We start from the raw sequence: 24087 nt of genomic DNA, 5'->3' as shown, positions 1-24087 counted from the left end.
TGCATGGTGCCATTAGTAAGGCCTGTCAGCTACATTGATGTGCAAAGAAATGATCCGACTCTGCTCTGGTGATCTAATCCTGTCCATGAAAACAGCCTAAATGTCACTTTCAAGTACAGTAAATAACTATCCCTAAAGACAAAGAGAACAGATGGGAATATGCTCAGAACAGAGCAACAAATCACAGAATCAAGAAAAACTAAATATTCCAGGTTTAGGGGAAAGAATGCCATTAAAATTCTACAGAACAGAAACAAGTGTGTCTCCTGAAAGAACTAATCAAATATTATCTTCTGCTTATGAGAGTAATAAATAAATAAATAAAAACCAGTGGCGATACTGATTATGCTCTGTTCATTGTCAGACTCTGTTTTGGGACTTGCCCACCATTTATCTTCATTTATTTCTCATTATTGATAGCCGCTTGAAGCGGCAGTACTAGGTAGTGACTTTCCAACACCTTTTCCAACAGTCCAGTACAGGATTTCTGAGCATTAATGTACAAATCCAACTATTGCTCCTTTTGCAATGGCCCTCACACATCACCTCTATCAACAGTAGAGATGAGACCTAAGTCTCTTTTATGCAAAGTAATAAAATCTAGAAAATGTTTGCACCACTATGAAAATGGCCAACTCCACAGTGAAGCCTTGCATATTTTAACTACCAAGACTAGTTAAAACCTCAAGAATACTATGCTCTAACACTCTGAACTGTATAACCTCCTATGGCAAGCATTAATTTGAAACAAGTGTTACAGTAGACACATGAAGCTACATACGACTACTGCTAAAAAGACATCTACAGAAAGGGACAAGACAGAGAGAGATGTGCTTAAAATTTAAGAAAATCAAAAGAAAAACAAAATTAAGATGATACACAAAACAAAGGGAAAACACTACAGTACAAAAGCTGTGCCTCCTCCCTCTTCAAAACAAGACAAGCACTGCCATGAAGAGAATGAATAGTTACCTGCATCCATATCTGCAAAGAATGGAACAGCCAGTAAGGAAAAGAAGGAACCAGAAATTCAGTGTCTCAGAGTTGGATTTAAAGTTCATAAGGAGAATAAATAAAAATCAAGAAAATATTTTTAGTGAAAAATATACCTCAATTATGTGCTACGATGATATACATGATCTCAAACGGTACAAGTGACTAAGCTTAAATTAAAATAACAAATACAATGAAAGTTTTGAACTACATATTAAACTGTAACATAAAACTAGAACTGGAAAAAAAAATTGTTCTCCTCCAGGCCCAAAAATTAATGTTCCAAAAATAATGGAGCAAATTCATAACACGAGTTTTATTTGAAAATCTTTACTGTCTCTTGTACAACAACTGAAGGGCCCAATCCTGTATATTTCCAATACCAAGAGTAGTAGTAATTGCCTTCAGCAGCCAAATTGGAATTAATGGAAGTACTCATAGTAGTAAACACTACATTGGGTAGTGTTTGCATTTATGAAACTGAGATTAAGAACATTTCCCATATGCACAAATACTTCATGGGAAAGAATTTTAAAATGTTAAGATATTACAAAAAAAGAGGTATGCAATTGTTGTCGTTGCTGCTACTTATCTCCACTATGACAAATGTTAAAAGGAAACATACTTTATTTTTTTACCAACATTGCAGAACAACCAATGATGATTTTTTTTTTACTGTATATTTCTGTATGATATATAAAAACAGGATTAACAGTGCATTGCATGAAAGCAAAAGAACTAAAATCAGCATGGTTTTAATCATCTGCATATCCACTTACCTTCAGGTGATTCCTCCTGGACATACGTGCCAGTCAGATACCGGTGCACAAGTGCAGACTTGCCACTAGCTAAATTCCCCACAATTCCCTACAATTAAAAGATGATACACATTGAGCAATAATAAAATCTTCTGATATTTAAAAAATATAATCAATAGTATGATTTGTATAATTTTATTTAAACAAAGAACGTCTCAGCCCCCAAAAGCAGATTTAATATTTTAACATCTGTGTTTAGGAGAAATACCATTTATAAGAAAAACAAGCAATGTATCTCAGAACTCCCAAAAAATTCATTGTGAGAGCACATCACATACATAGTGCAAAAGGAATGCCAGAGAAGTGAAGCTATCTATAGTCCTTTCCCTCTACTCCTCCTTAGGCACACACAACACCAATACTGTACATCTTATACAATAATGCACTGCAGTCTTAACCCACCCACCCACCCCCAAGGATGCCAAACTTCCAGAACATTCTTTATTCAACTGCATATCAAGATTGAGTAAAAAATGAAGTAACATTTATTCTATCCTTCATGCTTTTTTAAAAAAATGCAACTTATCTAAAGCTTTCAGACCATGTTGGACTACTTTGTCCATTAACGTCAATTATCCCAGGTAGCAATTCTGGTGTAACTGCTGCCGCAGAGTCAGCAGAAGAAACACTATTGTTATGAGTCACACAAAGGAAATTTTTATTTGTTAAAAACCTGCAAGTAAGTGGCAGTTACAATTGCTCTGTTCGCTTCACCAAATTCTTGCTTTAAAACTACCCCTTAGGTAGCCCATTTACTTCACTTTCTGATATGCTGACCCCTACACTCGGAAGAAGCACCCTCTTGTGCATTTGTCAATCATTCCCTTGTATTCAAATTCCTCCTTAAAATACAGTTCTGAAAGTATTTACTTGATCATACCTTTTTGAAAAGGTGGAATACTATACATGATTTCAAGACGACACTTTTTCCTGGTTCTCCTTTGAGAGTCTCAACTGTTTTATCATCCATCTAGTTCAGTACGTAAGCTCCTGGGTCAGTGACTGTGCGCCACTGTGCACTTTTGATCTCCGAACACAACAGAAGTGTTCAATGAACCCATAATATATTAACAGACATTCTATCCATTTCATGGAATCCTTCTTATCAGCATGCTGAACTAAGGTGGTCTTCCTAATAAAGTTTGTTCAAAACAGCAGGTAGGATGCCAAACAATCCCAAAGTGACAGTTTGGGGAGAAGTGGGCTTGGGGAAAGCCTTATGATCCTGGATCTGTTCTCCCTCACCGCAAACATACTCCAGTAAAGAACTAGGTGAAGATAGCTTCCTGAAAGCTGCTCACTCTCCTTCCATACTCCAAAGATTGCCAATAATGCAGTTGTGGAAGTATCTTAAGCATAGAGCTCATAATCAAAGCTCATAGATCCAGCCCTTGTCCAATAGGCCATAGGTGCAGGGAGTGATGTGGACTATAAGAAGGGGAAAACATGAATAAAAGCAGAAAGGAATTTAGATAGACAGACAGACAGAAGGAAATGGAGGGATCAAACCTACTGCACTGGGCCACAGTGATGGGGGGTGGGGGTGGGAAGGAGAGCTTGAAGACAAGCAGCTTGGAAGTCGCAGCAAAGAAACTAACAGGATTATGTCAAGGGAAATGCCACTGTATTTACAAGCGTATGTGCTACCAACCTAAGCAACAGACCAAAATAAATAAATCCCAAGTAAAGCTGGAGCTAAGTGGTAGTAGGAAGGTCATCTGTTCAGTAAGGTTCTGTGTAAACTGACTTTGAAAAGCATTTAAAAGGAGTACACCCGAAGTTTTTAATCTAATTTTCACCCAAGAGGAATTACTGAGTACACTGGTATATGCAAAACATCTACATCTAAAAATAAGTGTGAGGTAAGATTCTTGACAAGTTCATCACATGGAGAGCTTGCATTTGCCTCATTCTCAAATACCAGCTAAACAAAAGGATGCGCTCTGTAACCTGTGACATTGCTTCAACTGAACGCAAAAACATCTCTAGGTTACTGCTAGAGGTAAAAGCGGAAATCCTGCTAAGACTGACAGGGCATGCCAATTCATTTGGAAGATTCCTCTCCTTCCCCCCAAAGCATACAAGACTGCTACATAATTGTAACGGGTTTCAGAGTGATAGCTGTGTTAGTCTGTATCAGCAAAAAGAACGAGGAGTACTTGTGGCACCTTAGGGACTAACAAATTTATTTGAGCATAAGCTTTTGTGGGCTAAAACCCACTTCATCAGCTGCATGCACTGGAAAATAAAGTAGGAAGATATATTTACACAGAGAACATGAAACAATGGGTGTTGCCATACCCACTATACCGAGAGTGGTCAGTTAAGGTGAGCTATTATCAGCAGGAGAAAAAACAAAAACCTTCTGTAATGATAATCAGGAATGCCCATTTCAAACAGTTGACAAAAAGGTGTAACAGTAGGGAGACAGTCTCTACGTAAAAGAACAAATGGACACAAATCAGACATCAAGAATTATAATGTTCAAAAACCAGTTGGAGAACACTTCAATCTCCCTGATCACTCAATTACAGACCTAAAAGTTGCAATACTCAAAAAAAATAAAAAAATAAAATAAAAAAAGCCTCAGAGAAACTACTGAATTGGAATTAATTTGCAAACTTGACACCATTAAATTAGACTTGAATAAAGACTGGGAGTGGATGGGTCATTACACAAAATAAAACTGTTTCCCCATGCTTATTTTTCCTCTACTGTTACTCACATCTTCTTGTCAACTGTTGGAAATGGGGCATCCTGATTATCACTACAAAAGGTTTTGTTTTTTTTTTGTTTTATTTTGCATGCATCCGATGAAGTGGGTTTTAGCCCACAAAAGCTTATTCTCAAATACACTTGTTAGTCTAAGGTACCACAAGTACTCCTTGTTCTTTCTACATAATTGTGTGGCTGCAAACATTTTGGGCCAAACTTTCAAAACTTGTCTCTGAAAATTGCATCCCAGGACCAACCTGCATGAAAACAAACATTTATGTGATCAAATTGACTTGACATCTCTAGTTACATAACTGGCATAGGGTGAATTTGCAGTCTGGCTGAAAATGTGACCTTCAACATTATTTCTGTAAGTGGAGACTACCTGGTTTGACAAGTGCTGTTTAGCCAGGGGCTCTCTTTTTTGAGCAAGACCTTTAATGGAGATTGTTTTTTTTTACTGTGTTTTTTTGAGAGGCGGGGAGGGGGATTTTGGCAATACATTGGGCCTTGAATAAGAGAGCTTGGGTAAGAAAGGAAGGAGAAGAGGCTCTCTGAACAAAAGGGTCATCTGTCTGAACAGCAAAACTAGCAGGACCATTCTGAAGTGAATGAGAACCTCCTTATGTCCAGAATTTCCCCAGGATCCCAAGAATCAGAGGGAAGGATGATATCTGCCTGGCGAAGTCTGGGAGGTGGAGGGAAGGCACTGAGCTTTAGTGTCCCATCTGCTCCCGTCTTACCCCCAAGGAAGAGGGTGGAAGTCACATGAGGCAAACAGAAGAGAATAGGCCTGCCATACAATACCCAAGGTCTACTCCAGAGTCACTGCAGCCCCCCAATGAATTGCTATATCACTCCTGCCACCACAGTGGCAGGAGCTGTTGTCTCACAGCAAAGAAGGCTGTAGTTAAGAACATGAGCAAGTGTGTGTTGATTCTAATGTAGGCCATTCTGGCTGTCAAAAACCTAGAAGTCAGTTAGAGGTGGAACTGCCTGCAACAATCAAAAAAGCATCAAATCAGATTCCAGAATGACAGAACAGAGGTACAAAGAAAGGAAGTCTATTTTTACCATGGCTAGATATTTTGTTTGTTTGTTTTTTAATCTACCCAAAGACTTCAAATATTAGAAAAGACATTTTGTTATTTCTCAGGCTATGTCTACATTACCGCCAGATCAACGCTCTGGTGATCAATGCACCGAGGGTCGATTTAGCGGGTCTAGTGAAGACCCGTTAAATCAACGGCAGAGTGCTGTCCTGTTGACACCAGAACTCCACCCAGAATGAGAAGAGTAAGGTACGCCAAAGAGAGAGTGTCTACCATTAACTCAGTGCGGTGCAGACACCCCAGTAAGTCGACCTAAAAGTAAGTCAACTCCAAATACGTTTTACACAACTCCAGCTATGTGACTCTTAGGACGACTTACCGCAGTAGTGTAGACATAGCCTTAGTCTGCACATGAGTTCTCTACTGGATGTATTCATGGCCGTTTCCAGATTTCCATAATTACTTTACATCACTTGAAAATCTCTGCTGAGTGCCACACAGTATGCACAAAAGATAAGGTACATACCCTGAAAAGCTCACAACCTAACTGAGAAATTATGCTACCAATTGGTGGAGAAGAGGGCAATGAAACAGCAGGGCAGGACTAGGCAGGAAGGACTGAAACGTCAAGAGTAAGGGGTCACTTTAATGATGTCTGCAATAAATTGAAGTTTATTTCTTTTAAAATCTGTATCAACTCCACTGTCATTTGATGCACACAGTTGACCAAGGAAGAAAAGCACACACAATGTTCTGGTTGTGAGACGTAGCACTGTCTTTTGGAAGGGTCCCAGTGAGGAAATGTAATTATGGTCCAACAGTTCATTCAATAATTGTGGTATATTTTCCCCACTATTTGTTTTCTTTTTATGTATTTGTTTCAAGTCCTAAGCATTGTGGATCGTGGATCAAAAGCATTACACTTCACAAATGTTATTCATTGCTATATTTACACCGTTAATATACAAGCTTCTCCAAATCTTACAACATAACGGAGTGCCCACATTCATTTATCATACAAGGCTTCACAATTCCAAAGCAGTAACTCATCACTTAAAGTCATTCTGGTTAATGTCGTTTCATTGCTGATCAATTAGGGAACATGCTCGTTTAAAGTTGTGCAATGCTTCCTTCCAACATCATTTGGCAGCTGCCTGCTTTGTCCACTGCTTGCAGGAAGAGCAGCCCGTTGCAGCTAGCTGGTGAGGGCTTGGAACCAGGGTGGACCAGCAGCCCCCCTACCAGATCCCCCATCAGCTCCCTGCTCCCCTAAGTTCCCTGTTCTGCAGCCACCCCAGTAGGCTATCAATTGCCAACAGTTCAGCTGTCCTTCCCCACCATTGCCATGTGCTGCTCCTGCCCTCTGCCTTGGAGCTGCTCCCAAAGACTCCTGCTTGCTGTGCAGGTGAGGAAAGTGGCAAGTATCAGAGGGGTAGCCGTGTTAGTCTGGATCTGTACAAGCAGCAAAGAGTCTTGTGGCACCTTATAGACTAATAGACATTTTGGAGCATGAGCTTTCGTGGGGGAATACTCACTTCATCGAATGCATGTAGTGGAAATTTCCAGGGGCAGGTATATATAAGCAAGCAAGAGGCAGGCTAGAGATAACGAGGTTAGTTCAGTCAGGGAGGATGAGGCCCTCTTCTAGCAGTTGAGGTGTGAAAACCAAGGGAGGAGAAACTGGTTTTGTAGTTGGCAAGCCATTCACAGTCTTTGTTTAACCCTGAGCTGACGGTGTCAAATTTGCAGATGAATTGAAGCTCAGCAGTTTCTCTTTGAAGTCTGGTCCTGAAGTTTTTTTGCTGCAGGATGGCCACCTTAAGATCTGCTATTGTGTGGCCAGGGAGGCTGAAGTGCTCTCCTACAGGTTTTTGTATACTGCAATTCCTAATATCTGAGGAAAGTGGGGCTGTCAGGGTGTCCCCCTCCCCCCTACTTCTGCACCCCACTTATTCCTTCTCCATACAGGGGCACAGATGTAGAGAGATACAGAGAGCTTGGGGCAGCAGCTGCTGTCTCAACTTCCTGATCCACTTAAAAAGGATGGGTCAGCTTACTTAAACGAGCAATGCATCTTTCTCTCTCCCACACACAAGGTGTGTGTCTGTCTCTGTCTGCTATGCTGTCTGCCTTCCCTCAAGTTCATGCTGCCTTGTGAGAGAGGCTACACTAACAACGTGTTAACTCTTGAGGGCTCAGACAAGTGCTAGTTCATCATTTAGCAGCAAGGCATTCCCTGGGAAATATCCCTCCCTCTTCCACCCTCTGACTTCACCACCTCAGCCAACTTCACAATCATCATAGCTGTGGACAGTATTAAACTGCTTGTTTAAAACGTATACTGTGTATATCTATATAATACATAGTTTTTTGTCTGGTGAAAAAAATTTCCCTGGAACTTAACCTCCCATTTACATTAATTCTCATGGGGGAATTGGATTCGCTTAACATCGTTTCACTTAAAGTCACATTTCTCAGGAAAATAACTACAACATTAAGTGAGGAGTTACTGTATTTTAATCCATTGGCTAAAAAAGGCATGATGAGTGTAAGTAATACACCTGACTTGTGGAATGTGTTAACTACTCCTGAGGGCATTTTGTGACAAAAAGTTAAAAATTCTGTGCACAATATTTTAAAATGTTACAAGATTTATTTCTCAATAAATAAATGCTGAGGCTCAGCAGCCTCCCCACCCCGGGACACGGACTCAGTGGTGAGGTTGCACGTGACCCTGGCACAGCACAAGGCCTGGGCCTGCCACAGAAACAACCAGGGGCCCTGCCTTTCTGTGCTGGGTGTGGGGCAGGTAGGCTCAACCAGACAGGATCCATGTGTAGGGTGAGAGGATTCCATATGGAACAATCTTGGTGCAGGCAGCTCAGTGGGGGATCTAGGTGAGAGAGGTTCTGGATGCACAAAGGCTCATGGGGAGGGGGGGGTTCAGGTGCAGGGGCAATGGGACTCTACAGGGGCTTCCAGGTGAAAGTGGTTGGGGCTCAGCAGAGGCGACTGGGTGCAACTAGTTGGGGGCAGTGGTGTGGGGGTCTGGATATGGGGGCTCAGGGAAGTGCAGGGAGGTGGAGCTCATAAGGGTGAGGATTTGAGTGCAGGGAGCTTAGTTGGGGGGTGGTCTGGGTTCAAGGGTGGGGGTCCGGAGGCAGGGGGTCTGGGTGCAGGTGGGGCTCCAGATGCAGGGGTTGAGGTTCAGTGGGGTGTGCTTCAGGTATGGAGGGATGGGGGGCTCTGGGAGTAAGGGGTGAGGCTCGGTGGGGGTGTCTGGATATGGGAGGTCCAAATGCACAGGGGTTGAGCGGATGCGGGAGCAGCTTGCCGTACAGTGGCCCTTCCCCGGAGAGCTGATGACCAACGGGGGCAGGAAGCAGGAGAGGATGCTGAGCTTCCTGAAGCTGGCGGAAGTTTCTGGGGGTGGGTCTGACACAGCCCCAGCCACTCCTTGCAGGGAAAGAGTAAGTCCCATCCTCTCCCACCTCCACGGACTAACAGCTGATCCCGGCTCAGGTGTCCCCAGCCCTGCAGTGATCTACCTCTCCTCCGGCTGCTCCAGGTGCCTGCAATGATGTACCTGCGCAGCTAGAGAGTGGTGCATGACTGCTCTTCCAGCTTCCCTTTGCTTCCCTGTCAGAAAGTCTTTTTTTTGCAGGGAAGCAAAGAAATCTGCGGAGGACATGAATTCTGCACACACACACAGTGGAGCACAATTCCCCTAGGAGTAATTAACACAAATCATTTTATCCAATTAGCTAAGGGTAGTGTGTAAGATCAGTTTTACGTTTTTAAGTATTGACTTGGGCTCATTCCTCCCATAGCAACAACATTCATTAACCCCAGGAAGGCTCCAAAAATAGTTATGATGGTTCTCCATCAAGTCTACTTCTGTAACACTTCATTTGTTTATTCTCTGTTCTAGCTTCAATGATTTAAATGGCACCCTTTGGCACTTAGTTACACCCTCCGCTCAATCTCAAGGGGAGATCAGATTCTTAAAAATCTCTTCAACTCAGCTGCCTCCATCTGTGAAGTGTAAGGTTGTATCTAATTGTGTCCTCCATGTTCATGAATGTATCTATTATAAGAAAATAAAAATCATTTTTCACAAAACTCAGGGCCCCTAACTGTTATTAATCACTGAAGATTGCTGGCAATAGAGTAAATACTGGGAAAATCTGATGCCCCGTACCAAGGAATTAATCTGTTAATCAAGATTAGCAATTGTGAGGGACCACAGGAACCACGAATACACCAGCCTGTTTTCACTATGTAGTTATCTTCCTGACTGATCCGTTTTTACTTTAAAATTTTTTTTTAACCGCATCAGGTTGATACTTTTGCTGAGAACTAGCGTGCACAGACAACATAAAACATTCCCCTCTTCCACACATATGTACATTTTATGTAATCTGAGATGCCTTCATAAACCAATCAGGAAATTATCAAAGGATTCAGACAAGCAAATTGTATGGTGCCTAGCATGTTTAGGAGTGGCATGCAAATGAGTTTGGAGTGCTTTTTTTGTTTGCAGTGTTCCAGATGGGCTAAACTATGATAAGGGTATATAGCCTAAATTTTAAAGAACTGTGGAAAAACTAAGCCTGTTTTCCAGGTAACAGAAGAGTACAATTTACTGTTCTGTCTGATAAAAGTATATTCAACATATTACATGGATGTCATCCGGTTTAGCAGATAGATACTGCAGGCATTCTATAGAACAGAAATGAAGCAAACTCCTGACAAAGAAAAGGCTGGGTATTTATTTATTCCTTAACCGATCACAGCCTAGAGCTTTCCAACAACAAAGATCATAGAAAGATACTGTTTGTGACTGGCTACAGTCTAGCTGCCGTCTGCTGTGAAGCTGCACCAGGCAGGAGCTTCTGAGGTCTTGACCATAAGGGTTATCTTTCTCAGCAAAGAGCATGCTCAGATTGGACAAAATGAAAGTCTTATGGGTAATCAGTGGCTGTCACAACAGGCAAGCCCATCCACAGAAACTTCTCTAAGATTTTAATATTTGTAACAGGATAGCACACTGACATCACCCACTGAAGGACTGGTCAAACGTACAATGCATACACAAACTATACCTACTCAAAGCACCAACAAAAATCTATTATAATAATACAACAGACAATTGACAGGGCCTAACAGTGATGGTTCAAAGAGGAGTAGCAGTACTGTAGAGTATACCGCATAGGAAGTTATTGTTCTGGTGAGAGAACAGTATTACTTGTAAGAGTCTTTTTCCATCCCAGTAAGATGACTGACAAACAGCTACCAGAAATAGGTGTAGTTCTAAAAATCTGCTTAGCTCTTGGAAGTCTAGGGGCTCCGGGCTGCTGGCCTCATGCTGCCTGCAGTCCCTAGAGACAGTTCTGTCCGCCATTAGGGATATTGTTCCTGAGAACCCCTTGTAACAGTCAGTCATTCTATACGAGCAAGTTGAAGGATGCTTGATGCTTTTGTGATTAAAACCTCACACTAGGAATGAAAAGATTTGCATTGTATTTCAATGACACTGCTAATGTGACCTCTGACAAGTCACTTAACTTCCCTGTGCTTCCTTTTCTTCATCGGTACACAACACAACAACTACAGTAGATTGGGTAACACTAACTTCACTGCAGAAAAACCACCACATGATGTACTATTCTGCTCCACTGTACATTAACACACTCTCCTGATGTTTAACTTGCAACTCCCAGTATTTTGGGGTAGCTTGCAAAGAGAACTAATGAAATCAGGAGAGGACAAGATAGAACTCTGTATACGAAGAGCGCAACGAAGCTAAATGAGCAAACCCTGAATAACTTGTGAAAGTTGCAGGCACTGAGTACCTTGAATGAAGTTCTCAGCAATCTAAAGTATCAAGCCCCTAAGCATATATTTACTACAGTAAACATCTTCTCCTGTCTGCATCCTAATTGCTCCATTTAACCAAGGCTGTTAATATGCTAGTTTGTGACAGGAACAAATGCTATATGCTTCTCATATTTCCATTACATCTCTAAACAAAAGAGCCATAAGCAGACACACACAACCCAAAATTAATCTAAGTGGCAGTGAACATAATAGTGCTGTGGCACAAGAGAAGCAGGTTTAGCAGTTAACATGGCCCTTCACTTCCTTGGGCATATAATGGAGTTGATCATTAGTCTGGGAACAAGGCCTATTATAGGGTGATGATTCACTACACAAGTTCCTTCATGACAGCAGATTTATAGATTAAGAATGAATGTAGACTTGAGGTGGAATTACTTGGCCATCCTTCCTGCTCGAGCACAAGTGCCACAGGCACAGCTGGTGTAGCTCATTTCAATTATATTTCAATAGTGTAATCAAATTTCTGTTTTTATTAAACGGTAAAATGGAGCTTTGCTTTTAGCAGGGTCTGCACAAAAATGAAACCAGCAGAAGGTCATCGTAAAACTTGTACCGCCTGACAACCTGAATTTCATTCTCTGCAGCAGCTGCTCATCAAAAGTTTGTCTCCACTATTTGCAAGACCCTGTCCCCAGTTTTGTGGAAAGAGGAGGATAGGAATCATGGTGAAATGGGCTCTCATATTCAGCCAAGATGTGATCACTTGGAAATGCAAGCATTCCAAAAAGTGTGGTACGTAAAGCAGACAGCCAGCAAGGAGACAAGGGAAGTGAAGAGGAGATGTATCATGTGTGTCATTAACCATGGTTTAAGCAAATGATTTATCTATCAAACCAGTACAATTGCACAACAGAACACTGCTAGTACTAACAGAGTACACAACCAATTTCCCTTTATGTAGTTTATTTCAAAATTCAATAGGCTGTTTTTTAAGTATTAGCGAAAGTCAATCCGTTGTGGTGACACTAGCACTTAATTCAATATCGTTTTGTTCTAGGTATTGCCGTGTGTTTCACTCTCTGTGTAGCATGTACGCATCTGAAATAAAAACAAACAACTTGGCTGACTTGTCATTAACAGACTGTCAGCTGTGATGCTGTTCTGACCGATAGGTGGATTTGGCAAGTGCAAATCTACCGTTGCCGTTTCTTGCATGCTGGGATAATCTCCACTTTAACCAAGGCTTTTGGTGGTGGTGGGAAACTCCCACTCAGTACAGGAAAGTTTACTTAGTGAGTGAGGAAGTTAAACTAATACAATTTTGTACATTTCATTTTGTGCTCTGCTGATTGGAAAAGTTGAGCAAAAATGAGTGAATCTTAGCATAATCTTTTTAGTTTTCACCACTGCTCCTGCTGGAAACCTGCGCTATGCATTTTCAGCTGGGTTTAGTCTTTTCTTTTCTCACCTCATCTCAGCAGCAGAATTACATTGACTTAAGTTACAAGGGCATTCAGCCAGCACAATTATTACATAGTTTGTGTGTGTGTCAACACTATTTTCTTTATGTTGGTGGTGCGCCTCCCACTAGAAGCGCTTGTATCAATGCAAAGAAAACTGTACCATGGGTAGCTATCCCACTGTGCAACTTGCCACCATGTAGTGTAGGGTGTTTGGGGAAGGTTTTACAATGCCTCATAGGTCAGAAACAAGTCATACAGGGACCCTGGGGAGCACAGGTTCAACTTCCCATAATGCAGTGTTTTCTACCCGTAGGGTAGGGTAGTGGTGGTTGGAGACTCTCTGCTGAGGGGGACGGAGACACCCATCTGTCGCCCTGACCGTTCATCCAGGGAGGTATGCTGCCTCCCAGGGGCCCGTATCCGAGATGTTACAGAGGCATTGTCGAGGATTATCCGGCCTTCTGACTACTATCCCATGCTACTCATCCATGTGGGCACAAATGATACTGCGAGGTGTGACACTGAGCAGATCAAGAGCGACTACAGGGCTCTGGGAGTACGGGTTAAGGAGTTTGGAGCGCAGGTGGTATTCTCTTCAATTCTTCCTGTTGAAGGTAGGGGTCCAGGCATAGACAGATGCATCGTGGAGGTGAATGCCTGGCTGCGAAGATGGTGTCGCCAGGAGGGCTTTGGCTTCCTCGACCACGGGATGCTATTCGAGGAAGGACTGCTAGGAACAGATGGCGTTCACCTTTCGAAGAGGGGAAAGGCCTTATTTGCACACAGACTGGCTAACCTAGTAAGGAGGGCTTTAAACTAGGTTCGACGGGGACAGGTGAGCAAAGCCCACAGGTAAGTGGGGAACAAGACCTGGGAGACGGGTTGGAAACAGGAGGGAGCACGGGCTATAATGGCAGAGAGGAAAGGGGGTCAGGGCGAAGCTGGGAGGCAAGATCAAACCAGTATCTTAGATGCCTATATACAAATGCAAGAAGTATGGGTAATAAGCAGGAAGAACTGGAAGTGCTAATAAATAAATACAACTATGACATTATTGGCATTACTGAAACTTGGTGGGATAATACACATGACTGGAATGTTGGTGTGGATGGGTATAGTTTGCTCAGGAAGGATAGACAGGGGAAAAAGGGAGGTGGTGTTGCCTTATATATTAAAAATGTACACACTTGGACTGAGGTGGAGATGGACATAGGAGATGGAATTGTTGAGAGTCTCTGGGTTAGGCTAAAAGGGGTAAAAAACACGGGTGATGCCGTGCTGGGAGTCTACTACAGGCCACCTAATCAGGTGGAAGAGGTGGATGAGGCTTTTTTCAAACAACTAACAAAATCATCCAAAGACCAAGATTTGGTGGTGATGAGGGACTTCAACTATCCAAATATATGTTGGGAAAATAACATCGCGGGGCACAGACTATCCAATAAGTTCCTGGACTGCATTGCAGACTTTTTATTTCAGAAAGTTGAAAAAGCTACTAGGGGGGAAGCTGTTCTAGACTTGATTTTAACAAATAGGGAGGAACTTGTTGAGAATTTGAAAGTAGAAGGAAGCTTGGGTGAAAGTGATCATGAAATCATAGAATTTGCAATTCTAAGGAAGGGTAGAAGGGAGTACAGCAGAATAGAGACAATGGATTTCAGGAAGGCGGATTTTGGTAAGCTCAGAGAGCTGATAGGTAAGGTTCCATGGGAATTAAGACTGAGGGGAAAAACAACTGAGGAAAGTTGGCAGTTTTTCAAAGGGACGCTATTAAGGGCCAAAAAGCAAGTTATTCCGATGGTTAGGAAAGATAGAAAATGTGGCAAAAGACCACCTTGGCTTACCCTTGAAATCTTGCGTGACCTACAAAATAAAAAGGCGTCATATAAAAAATGGAAACTAGGTCAGATCACGAAGGATGAATATAGGCAAATAACACATGAATGCAGAGGCAAGATTAGAAAAGCAAAAGCACAAAATGAACTCACACTAGCTATGGGAATAAAGGGAAACAAGAAGACTTTTTATCAATACATTAGAAGCAAGAGGAAGACTAAGGACAGGGTAGGCCCACTGCTCAATGAGGAGGGGGAAACAGTAACGGGAGACTTGGAAATGGCAGAGATGCTTAATGACTTCTTTGTTTCGGTCTTCACTGAGAAGTCTGAAGGAATGTCTAGTATAGTGAATGCTTACGGGAAAGAGGGTAGGTTTAGAAGAGAAAATAAGAAAAGAGCAAGTAAAAAATCACTTAGAAAAGTTAGATGCCTGCAAGTCACCAGGGCCTGATGAAATGCATCCTAGAATACTCAAGGAGTTAATAGAAGAGGTATCTGAGCCTCTAGCTATTATCTTTGGGAAATCATGGGAGACGGGGGAGATTCCAGAAGACTGGAAGGGGGCAAATATAGTGCCCATCTATAAAAAGGGAAATAAAAACAACCCAGGAAACTACAGACCAGTTAGTTTAACTTCTCTGCCAGGGAAGATAATGGAGCAGGTAATCAAAGAAATCATCTGCAAACACTTGGAAGGTGGTAAGGTGATAAGGAATAGCCAGCATGGATTTGTAAAGAACAAATCGTGTCAAACTAATCTGATAGCGTTCTTTGATAGGATAACGAGCCTTGTGGATAAGGGAGAAGCGGTGGATGTGATATACCTAGACTTTAGTAAGGCATTTGATACAGTCTCGCATGATATTCTTATAGATAAACTAGGAAAGTACAATTTAGATGGGGCTACTATAAGGTGGGTGCACAACTGGCTGGATAACCGTACTCAGAGAGTAGTTGTTAATGGCTCCCAATCCTGCTGGAAAGGTATAACAAGTGGGGTTCCGCAGGGGTCTGTTTTGGGACCGGTTCTGTTCAATATCTTCATCAACGATTTAGATGTTGGCATAGAAAGTACGCTTATTAAGTTTGCGGACGATACCAAACTGGGAGGGATTGCAACTGCTTTGGAGGACAGGGTCAAAATTCAAAATGATCTGGACAAATTGGAGAAATGGTCTGAGGTAAACAGGATGAAGTTCAATAAAGATAAATGCAAAGTGCTCCACCTAGGAAGGAACAATCAGTTTCACACATACAGAATGGGAAGAGACTGTCTAGGAAGGAGAATGGCAGAAAGAGATCTAGGGGTCATAGTAGACCAGAAGCTTAATATGAGTCAACAGTGTGATACTGTTGCAAAAAAAGCAAACGTGATTCTGGGATGCATTAACAGGTGTGTTGTAAACAAGACACGAGAAGTCATTCTTCCGCGTTACTCTGCGCTGGTTAGGCCTCAACTGGAGTATTGTGTCCAGTTCTGGGCACCGCATTTCAAGAAAGATGTGGAGAAATTGGAGAGGGTCCAGAGAAGAGCAACAAGAATGATTAAAGGTCTTGAGAACATGACCTATGAAGGAAGGCTGAAGGAACTGAGTTTGTTTAGTTTGGAAAAGAGAAGACAGAGGGGACATGATAGCAGTTTTCAGGTATCTAAAAGGGTGTCATCAGGAGGAGGGAGAAAACTTGTTCACCTTAGCCTCCAATGATAGAACAAGAAGCAATGGGCTTAAACTGCAGCAAGGGAGATTTAGGTTGGACATTAGGAAAAAGTTCCTAACTGTCAGGGTAGTTAAACACTGGAATAAATTGCCTAGGGAGGTTGTGGAATCTCCATCTCTGGAGATATTTAAGAGTAGGTTAGATAAATGTCTATTAGGGATGGTCTAGACAGTATTTGGTCCTGCCATGAGGGCAGGGGACTGGACTCGATGACCTCTCGAGGTCCCTTCCAGTCCTAGAGTCTATGAGTCTACCCCATAATCTTATCTGTATCCCATAATGTTTCACACCTTTCAAAATCACCCACCCAAACCTGCGTGTTCCACCTCTCTGTCCGCCATCTGTGACAGAAGCATGGATCCTGAGCAGCTCTGCACTATTGTGATAAGCGTGAGCCCAGGACAATATTTGCAGAGCTGCAAGAGGAGCTGCGGGGAATACGATGATTCCTTGAAAGCTATATTGCTGTAGGACATAGAAAGAAACAATTCAAGGTTGCTGGTGGCATTCATGGAGCAGCTTCAGACAGTGGAGTGTCAGTTTTGGGCCCAAGAAACAAGCATGGTCATGCAGGTTTGGGATGACAAGCACTGGCTGCGGAACTTTCAGATGTTCAAGGTCACACTTCTGGATCTGCATGCAGAGCTCCCTCCAGCATAGCAAAACCAAAGCGAGATCCGCTCTGACAGTGGAAAAGCGAGTGGTGATCATACTGTGGAAACTTGCAATGCCAGATTGCTACCGATCAGTCAGTAATTGATTTGGAGTTAGGAAATCCAAAACAGGATCTGTTATGATGCAAGTGTGCAGGGCCTTTAATTGCCTCCTGCTAGGATGAACTGAGAATCTGGCCAACGTGCAGGACATAGTGGGTGGATTTGCAGCAATGGGCTTCCCAAACTGCGGTGGAGTGATAGAGGGCACGCATATCCCCATTTTGGCATCAGACCATCTTGCCATACAGCTACTTTCCCATGGTAATACAAGAACTAGTGGATCACTGGGAACACTTCACCAACCTCAGTGTGGGCTGGCCAGGGAAGGTGCACAATACACGCATCGTTAGGAACACAGGACTGTTCAGAGAGATGCAAGCAAGGGCTTGCTTTCACAACCAGCAGCTTACCACTAGCAATGTTGAAATGCCAACAGTGATCCTGGGAGACCCAGTCTACCCCTTGCTCCCATGGCTCATGAAGCCGTACACCAGCACACTGACAGCACCAAGGCATGCTTCAACTATAGGCTGAGGAGGTGTAGAATGACAGTTGAATGGGCTTTTGGGCATCTGAAGGGTTGCTGGGACTGTCTACTCAAGAGGTTGGACCCTCAGGGAAAAACATTGTTATAGCTGTTTGGTGTGCCCTGCATAGTATCTGTGAATCAAAGTGGAGATGGAGCAGCTGTCCGCTGATTTTGAGCACCCAGATACCAGGGCTACAAGAAGAGCTCAACATGGAGCTATATGGCTCAGGGAGGCTTTGAAAGACCATTTAAATAGTAAGCCAGAGTAGAAAGTGTTGCTGTAATTTACTCTACCTGTCCTTGCTCTTCTGAAGCCCTGTAGGAAGTATTTGGTGATCGGGGGGCAGGGGGAGGAATAGCTCATTGGTTTGAGCACTGGCATGCTAAACCCAGGGTTGTGAATTCAATCCTTGAGGGGGCCATTTAGGGATCTGAGGTAAAAATCTGTCTGGGGACTGGTCCTGCTTTGAGCAGGGGGTTGGACTAGATGCCTCCTGAAGTTCCTTCCAACTCCGATATTCTAACATTGCCAATGCATCTATTAATATTGTTTGTGAACAATGCCGGCACCACTTAGCATATGTTGTGAACTAAAACATGAATTATGGTTCCAAAAACACATTTATTCCACAATGATACAAACAGAAACAATATTTTTAACTTAATACATTAAGGAAAAAACTTATGATGGGGAAAGAACAGTCATTTCCATTTCAAATTCATATACACCAACCATGTCTTTCCCAGGTCAGCATATGTGCAGTTGTGAATGCCTTTAATATTCCCAGGGGTGGAATGGTAAGCGCAGTGCAGCAGTCCAATGCCACACAGAATGTTAAGGGGCACCGAGAGTTCCCGACATGTGGTTCTGTATGGGCTGCAGAGAGAGGCAAGCACAGGATTGTTGAACCTGCAGATTCACCAGAGTCTGCAACATGTCTGTCTGCTGTCTGAGAAGTGCAAGCATCTCCAGCTGCACGTCCCTCTCCTTTTCCTGCAGCTTTTTCCTCTCTAGTCTATCCTTCTCCATGCTGTCTGCAAAGGTGATCCTCTAAGCCCTGCGCTTTTATTGGAGGCAAAGGAGGCTTGCAGGCTCTCTTGGAACATGTCATCCCAAGTCCTTTTCCTTCTTCTCTTTATCCAGCTCGTCCATTCTGTTGGTGTGGATGAAGGAACCCTCATGGCCCCATTTGCAGCTGCTGCAGATACAATATACAGAAATACCATTGTCAGTGTATTCATGAGATAAACCAAAACTTAGGAGGCTGAACTCACTCCCTTTGATCCACACAAGTTGTTAGCACTACATTCTCACTTCTCATTGGGATTTATACAGCATGAGCCATGGCGAGCACAGCCCTGGGGTGGGGGGCAAATTGGGGAAATGAGGGGAGATAGCTCACAGGCATGAGTATGCGTGTACAGGGCAAATGAACTGAATATTGGCACCGCTTTCCTCAGGCGGTGGTGATATTAGCTGACCTTTCACCTCTGAGAGTAATGGAGGCTGACTGCAGGCTGGGACCCTATGCTGCTAGCCTCCATGCTGCAATGGTTCCCGCTCAAGTAATCGCTATGGGAATGGGAAAGTGTCCTACCACGGGAGAAGAAATAAGGCAGCCCTGCCCCGAAATGTACAGCAGCGGATTGCAGCAAACTCCAGGAAAGTCTCATCAAGCTATCTATGAAGATTCATGGGACATCCTGGGGCACATAAATAGCGTGTTCCACAGGGCCCCTATGCCTAACTGTCGAGAGGGGGATGAGAAGCAGACAATAACTCTTCCTCTGCTAGTTGTTTCACTGCCTCTTTTAGAATAGAGTAAATCAATAGATGTGTACTGCTATTTTGTGGGTTCCATCCCTGTAATTTCAAAGCAAACAGCATACTTACCAGAGGTTCCTTCCCCTGCATCAGGATTGACTGTGCTGGACTGGCCAGACTGCGCTGGAGTCAAAAACATGTCCTGGTTCACTGAGCAGCTGCCTCCCCCAATCACCTGTCCCCCCCATGCCACCCCTCCTCCACTTTCTCATCCAACATGTCCTCTTCACTGTTCACAGCAGAGGCCTCTGACTCTGGCTTCTCCGAAGTAGCCACAGGGCTCCTGGGAGTGGTGGTGGAGTCCCATCTAAGGATGGCATGCAGCTCTTTGTAAAAGCAGCAAGTTTGTGGCTATGCACCAGAACAATTGTTAGCTTCCCTTCCCTTCTGGTACGCCTGTTGCAGATCCTTGGCTTTCACACAGCTCTGCTTTTCGTCCCTCTTGTAGGCCTTCTCCTCCATGCCCTAAGCAATCTGCTCACAGATGTCGATGTTTCTACAGCTGGATCAGAGCTGTGCCTGCAAAACCTCTTCTCCCCACAGACCCAGGAAATCCACCATCTCCTGTTTTCTCTAGGCAGGGGAGCATCCGCAGCATGTAGTCAACGTGGTCAGCTAGGCAGTTGTTAGGTGTACTCTCCAAGCCAGTCAACCAGGAAATGGAATTTCAAAAATTCACAGGGCTTTAAAGGAGAGATGCAGTTCTCTGGCCAGCTGGCTGCTAGGCAGCAGAGTTCACACTGGTGACCAGAGTGGTCAGGGTGGGGCATTGTGGGATACCTCCTGGAGGCCATTAACAGTTGATATAAGTAACAATGTCTACACTGACACTGCAACAATAAAACTATATCAGCCGTGACTCTACGCCACCAGAGGAGGTGACTTTAAGTTGGTATAACAAAGCAGTTAGGTGGGCGGGAATGAAATTTAAGTGTATACGCATACATAGCTATGTCGATGTAAGCTGTCTTGCATCAAATTACCTGTGTAATGTAGACCAGGAATAAATTCTTGCACAAATTTACAGAATCATATCAGTTTTGTCTTGCAGATTCTATTTTAAAAGGCAGCAGGAGAGAGACAGGCTCTGATCTGGTTGCACAAGAAAAATATGAGGCGGCAAGGGAACATCTTCATATCCCCAAAAGAGTGAAGGCAAAAGAGAAATTCAGACTATTCACATCATACATACAAACAGCCTCTACGCTAACAAAAAATAAGATGGGGAGAAGATAGAAAAAAGATAAGGAGACAAGAGGGGGAATCCTGCACAAACAGCATGAGATCCTGTTTTCGGCTTTGTTTTCACTGAGGGATAACTAACACACATCAGCTATACTGCTGCAAAAACTTAGTCGAGACAAGGCACTGGAGTTTTTTTTGTGACATAAATAGGTGAGGTCAGCCACAAACGAGGGTAGAGCATTGGCCCTGACTTTTTACCTTGCAGGTAAAACCACAATGTGCCCTGTCTCCACTAGCTATATTTCTGTAACATCCTAATGTGTATTAGTTATCCCACAGTAACAATTGACTTTTTGGGGGGCAATGAAGCCAAAGCCTCTGACTAAACAAAGGCCCCTTACTTACCTCGACTCCTCCAACAATGCCTGAAAGCAGCAAGCATATGTAGTATGCCCAGCTTTTTGAACTGGTTAGTCCCCAAGGTGCTGAACTGTTGGGGAATAGCCAATGCCTACTGTTAACTAAATGTTTGCTACTGTAGGATCAATTGACATATTATGTATGGTGTAACAGTTTAATGCAGACACAATAAGTCTATGACCAATTCAATGAGGTAAAAAGTAGGAGGTTTGTCATAAGAACCCTACAGTCAAAGGAAACTCAGAGGAGGCTGCTCTTGTGTTTCTAGTCCCACTGTTACTTATATATCCTAGAACAGACACACAGCTGAGAGTTCACAGGAGAGTTACTGATTCAATTCTTCTGGGCCACAACAAGATCTTTTTCATTGTAACTTGCTTTATGCTCTGGACTTGAAAAATTACCACACTTAACAGACAGAGAACTAAACTCACTAACCAGAAATCACTATAAAAGTCAAATGTGCACACACAAAACAGTTCCCACCACCAAGCTGCAGACATTCACAGGCACTAAGTCTAGCTCCGTGTCTTAGTGCTGGGATTATTAGGAGGTTGTCCCCAGCAGGATAAACAGTTTGTGCTTTGTATTAGTATCTCATGGGTGCCTGATAACTTTGAAATCTTCCTGTCCCCATCTGAATGCTGGAAGGACGTTCTTTCTCCATCTTCAACCCAAAACTTGCGAAGGGGAGCTTCTCAGCTAGTGTATCAACCCCCTTATCATTTGGGGAACTCCAGTTCCTGCCTCTAGTGTGGTTCTTTGGTTTCAAAACAGCAGCTCTGTGAAATTCCCTCATCTGTGCCATGCATTTTTATCTCCAGATATTCCTTTCGTCAATGGCATCTCCCACATACGCTCCCTTCAAGCTCAGCTAAAGTAATGCCAAAAATAAACCATTTCTAAAATGCTGCTTTAATTCGCATTCTTCTGGAACTAACATTAAGACAATTGGGTGTCTTGCCTCCCACTAATCTCCAGTCTTTTAGAAAATCAAATGGAGTCCTGACAAGAAGCAACAGAAAAAATCATATCAGCCAGACAATTCATTTTGAAATTCTTTTTTAAAACTTGGGAGTGAAAAAGAATGGTCCTATGCAGAGACCCTGGAGGAATCTAATAGACACATTCCACTTAAAAAGTGATCAGTTTCAAACAGTGTGCTAAAAGTTGTTCAGGTACTACATGTGCCTCCTAGTCCACCTGCCCAGTTTTGCATTTTAGAATATTTTTATTTTCAAACATTTTTTTCTCCCATTCCACCCACTCTCTACCCCCAAAATACAGAGCAAGTTACACTGGGAAAATGACTACTACACACAAAACATTGTTAATTGCACTAAGTAACTAAGTTGAAAAAAACAAACAAACAGGAAAAAGCATTGTATCCAGTCTCAGTAATATTCTTAGATGTTAAAATTTTAGACAGAAGAGTCTGTAAGTTATGCCCCATTAATATTTATATTCAAGGTTTAAAATCATCTAAATGTTTTTATAAAGGAAAAATCTGGCAGACTTTAAAATATAACCTTACGAATGTTCCACTTGTGTAATGCAGTAAGAATGGAACGCAGAAGTAAAGAAAAGACATGTAAATATGAAATATTACTTACCACTTTCAGCTCTGGTACAGATCGACTTAGTGTCCACTCCTGGCTATTTACAAAAGCATCTGTAAAAAAAACATATATTTAGAAAGGTACACACTTACTTTACTAAAGCTGTATTTTTTTATTCCTGCTGAAGCAGGCAAAAAAGCACCTACGCCTTCAAATAAAGGAAAAGCCTCATTCAAACTTCAGTAAAAGATTAACACTTCAATAAATTCTAACTTGAAAACTTACTTTATACAGTAAGAAAAATAAATATTTATGTATTGACAATGCAAAAGGCACAGACATAACTAATTTTATCATGTGATCCCAACAGGGATTTATATTGCAGTCAGAATTTTAATTCAATCCTTGCAGGTTATGGAAAAAACTCTTCTCCTCTCCCCCTCATCTGAATAGAGATCAACTGGTTACATGAGATGCTTAATTCAATTTCTCCACCATACCAAGTCACTCATGGACAGCATGTCAAGCTGAACATCAAGGACTGCAATTCTTACCAACAATGGTTATTTCCCCCTACACCTAGACAAGTGAGAATGGTAAAGTTTATAACAAGTCTCCTTTCCAGAGACTTCCCAGCCCAACCTGATTTTTCAATATTTGAACAGTTGTTGAGCCAGTTACATAATAATGGAAAAACACTTATATGTGACCTAACTACTGAGACAGACTATATATTGTGACAAAGTTCCTTCTCTATCTTGGTAGGTCCTGTGCTTATTGGCAGATTTGTTCGCCTCAGAGATTCACCATGTGGGTCAGAGAACAGCCCAGAGACCTTCCCCTCTGACAGAGCCCACAGTCCAGGTCAATTCCTCCTGTATCTGATCAGATCAGGAGTTCAGAAGTTTGGGGGAACCCGGGCCCGCCCTCTATTCCAGGTTCCAGCCCAGGGCTCTGTGGACTGCAGCTGTCTATAGTGTGCAGCTGTTCCAGGAGGTGACAGCTACAACTCCCTGAGCTACTTCCCCATGGCCTCCTCCCAACACTTTCTTTATCCTCACCACAGGACCTTTCTCCTGGTGTTTAGCAATGCTTGTACTCTTCAATCGTCCAGTAATATGACTTCCAACTCTCAGTTCCTAGTGCCTCTTGCTCCCACCTCTTCACATGCACACTACAAACTGAAGTGAGATCCTGATTAACCAGCACGCCCTAATTGATTCTTCTCAATTTGCTTTAGGTGCCCTAATTAGCCTGCCTGCCTTAACTGGTTCCAGCAAGCTCCTGCTTGCTCTGGACCTGCCCCTATTACATTACCCAGGGAAAAGAGATCTACTTAATCTGGGACTAATATTTCTGCTTTCTAACACTCTCCTGTAGCCATCTGGCCTGACCCTGCCACAATATCTTCTAT

At 42.8% G+C, this 24087-nt stretch overlaps 1 protein-coding gene across 1 annotated transcript in view; it reads right to left on the bottom strand.

The window, feature by feature from the left end:
* The window catches only part of AGAP1 (ArfGAP with GTPase domain, ankyrin repeat and PH domain 1), a 653532-nt gene that overhangs the window by 402213 nt on the left and 227232 nt on the right, over window positions 1-24087 (bottom strand). The window contains 3 exon segments of the mRNA XM_030579564.1: window positions 973-984; window positions 1773-1860; window positions 22728-22786. Coding sequence (XP_030435424.1) covers window positions 973-984; window positions 1773-1860; window positions 22728-22786 — 159 coding nt within the window.

The sequence above is a fragment of the Gopherus evgoodei genome, chromosome 11 (assembly GCF_007399415.2).
Source record: "Gopherus evgoodei ecotype Sinaloan lineage chromosome 11, rGopEvg1_v1.p, whole genome shotgun sequence".
NCBI classification, from domain to species: Eukaryota; Metazoa; Chordata; order Testudines; family Testudinidae; genus Gopherus; species Gopherus evgoodei.
Note: the sequence above shows the minus strand (reverse complement) of the source record. Positions and strands in the feature narration are given on the sequence as shown.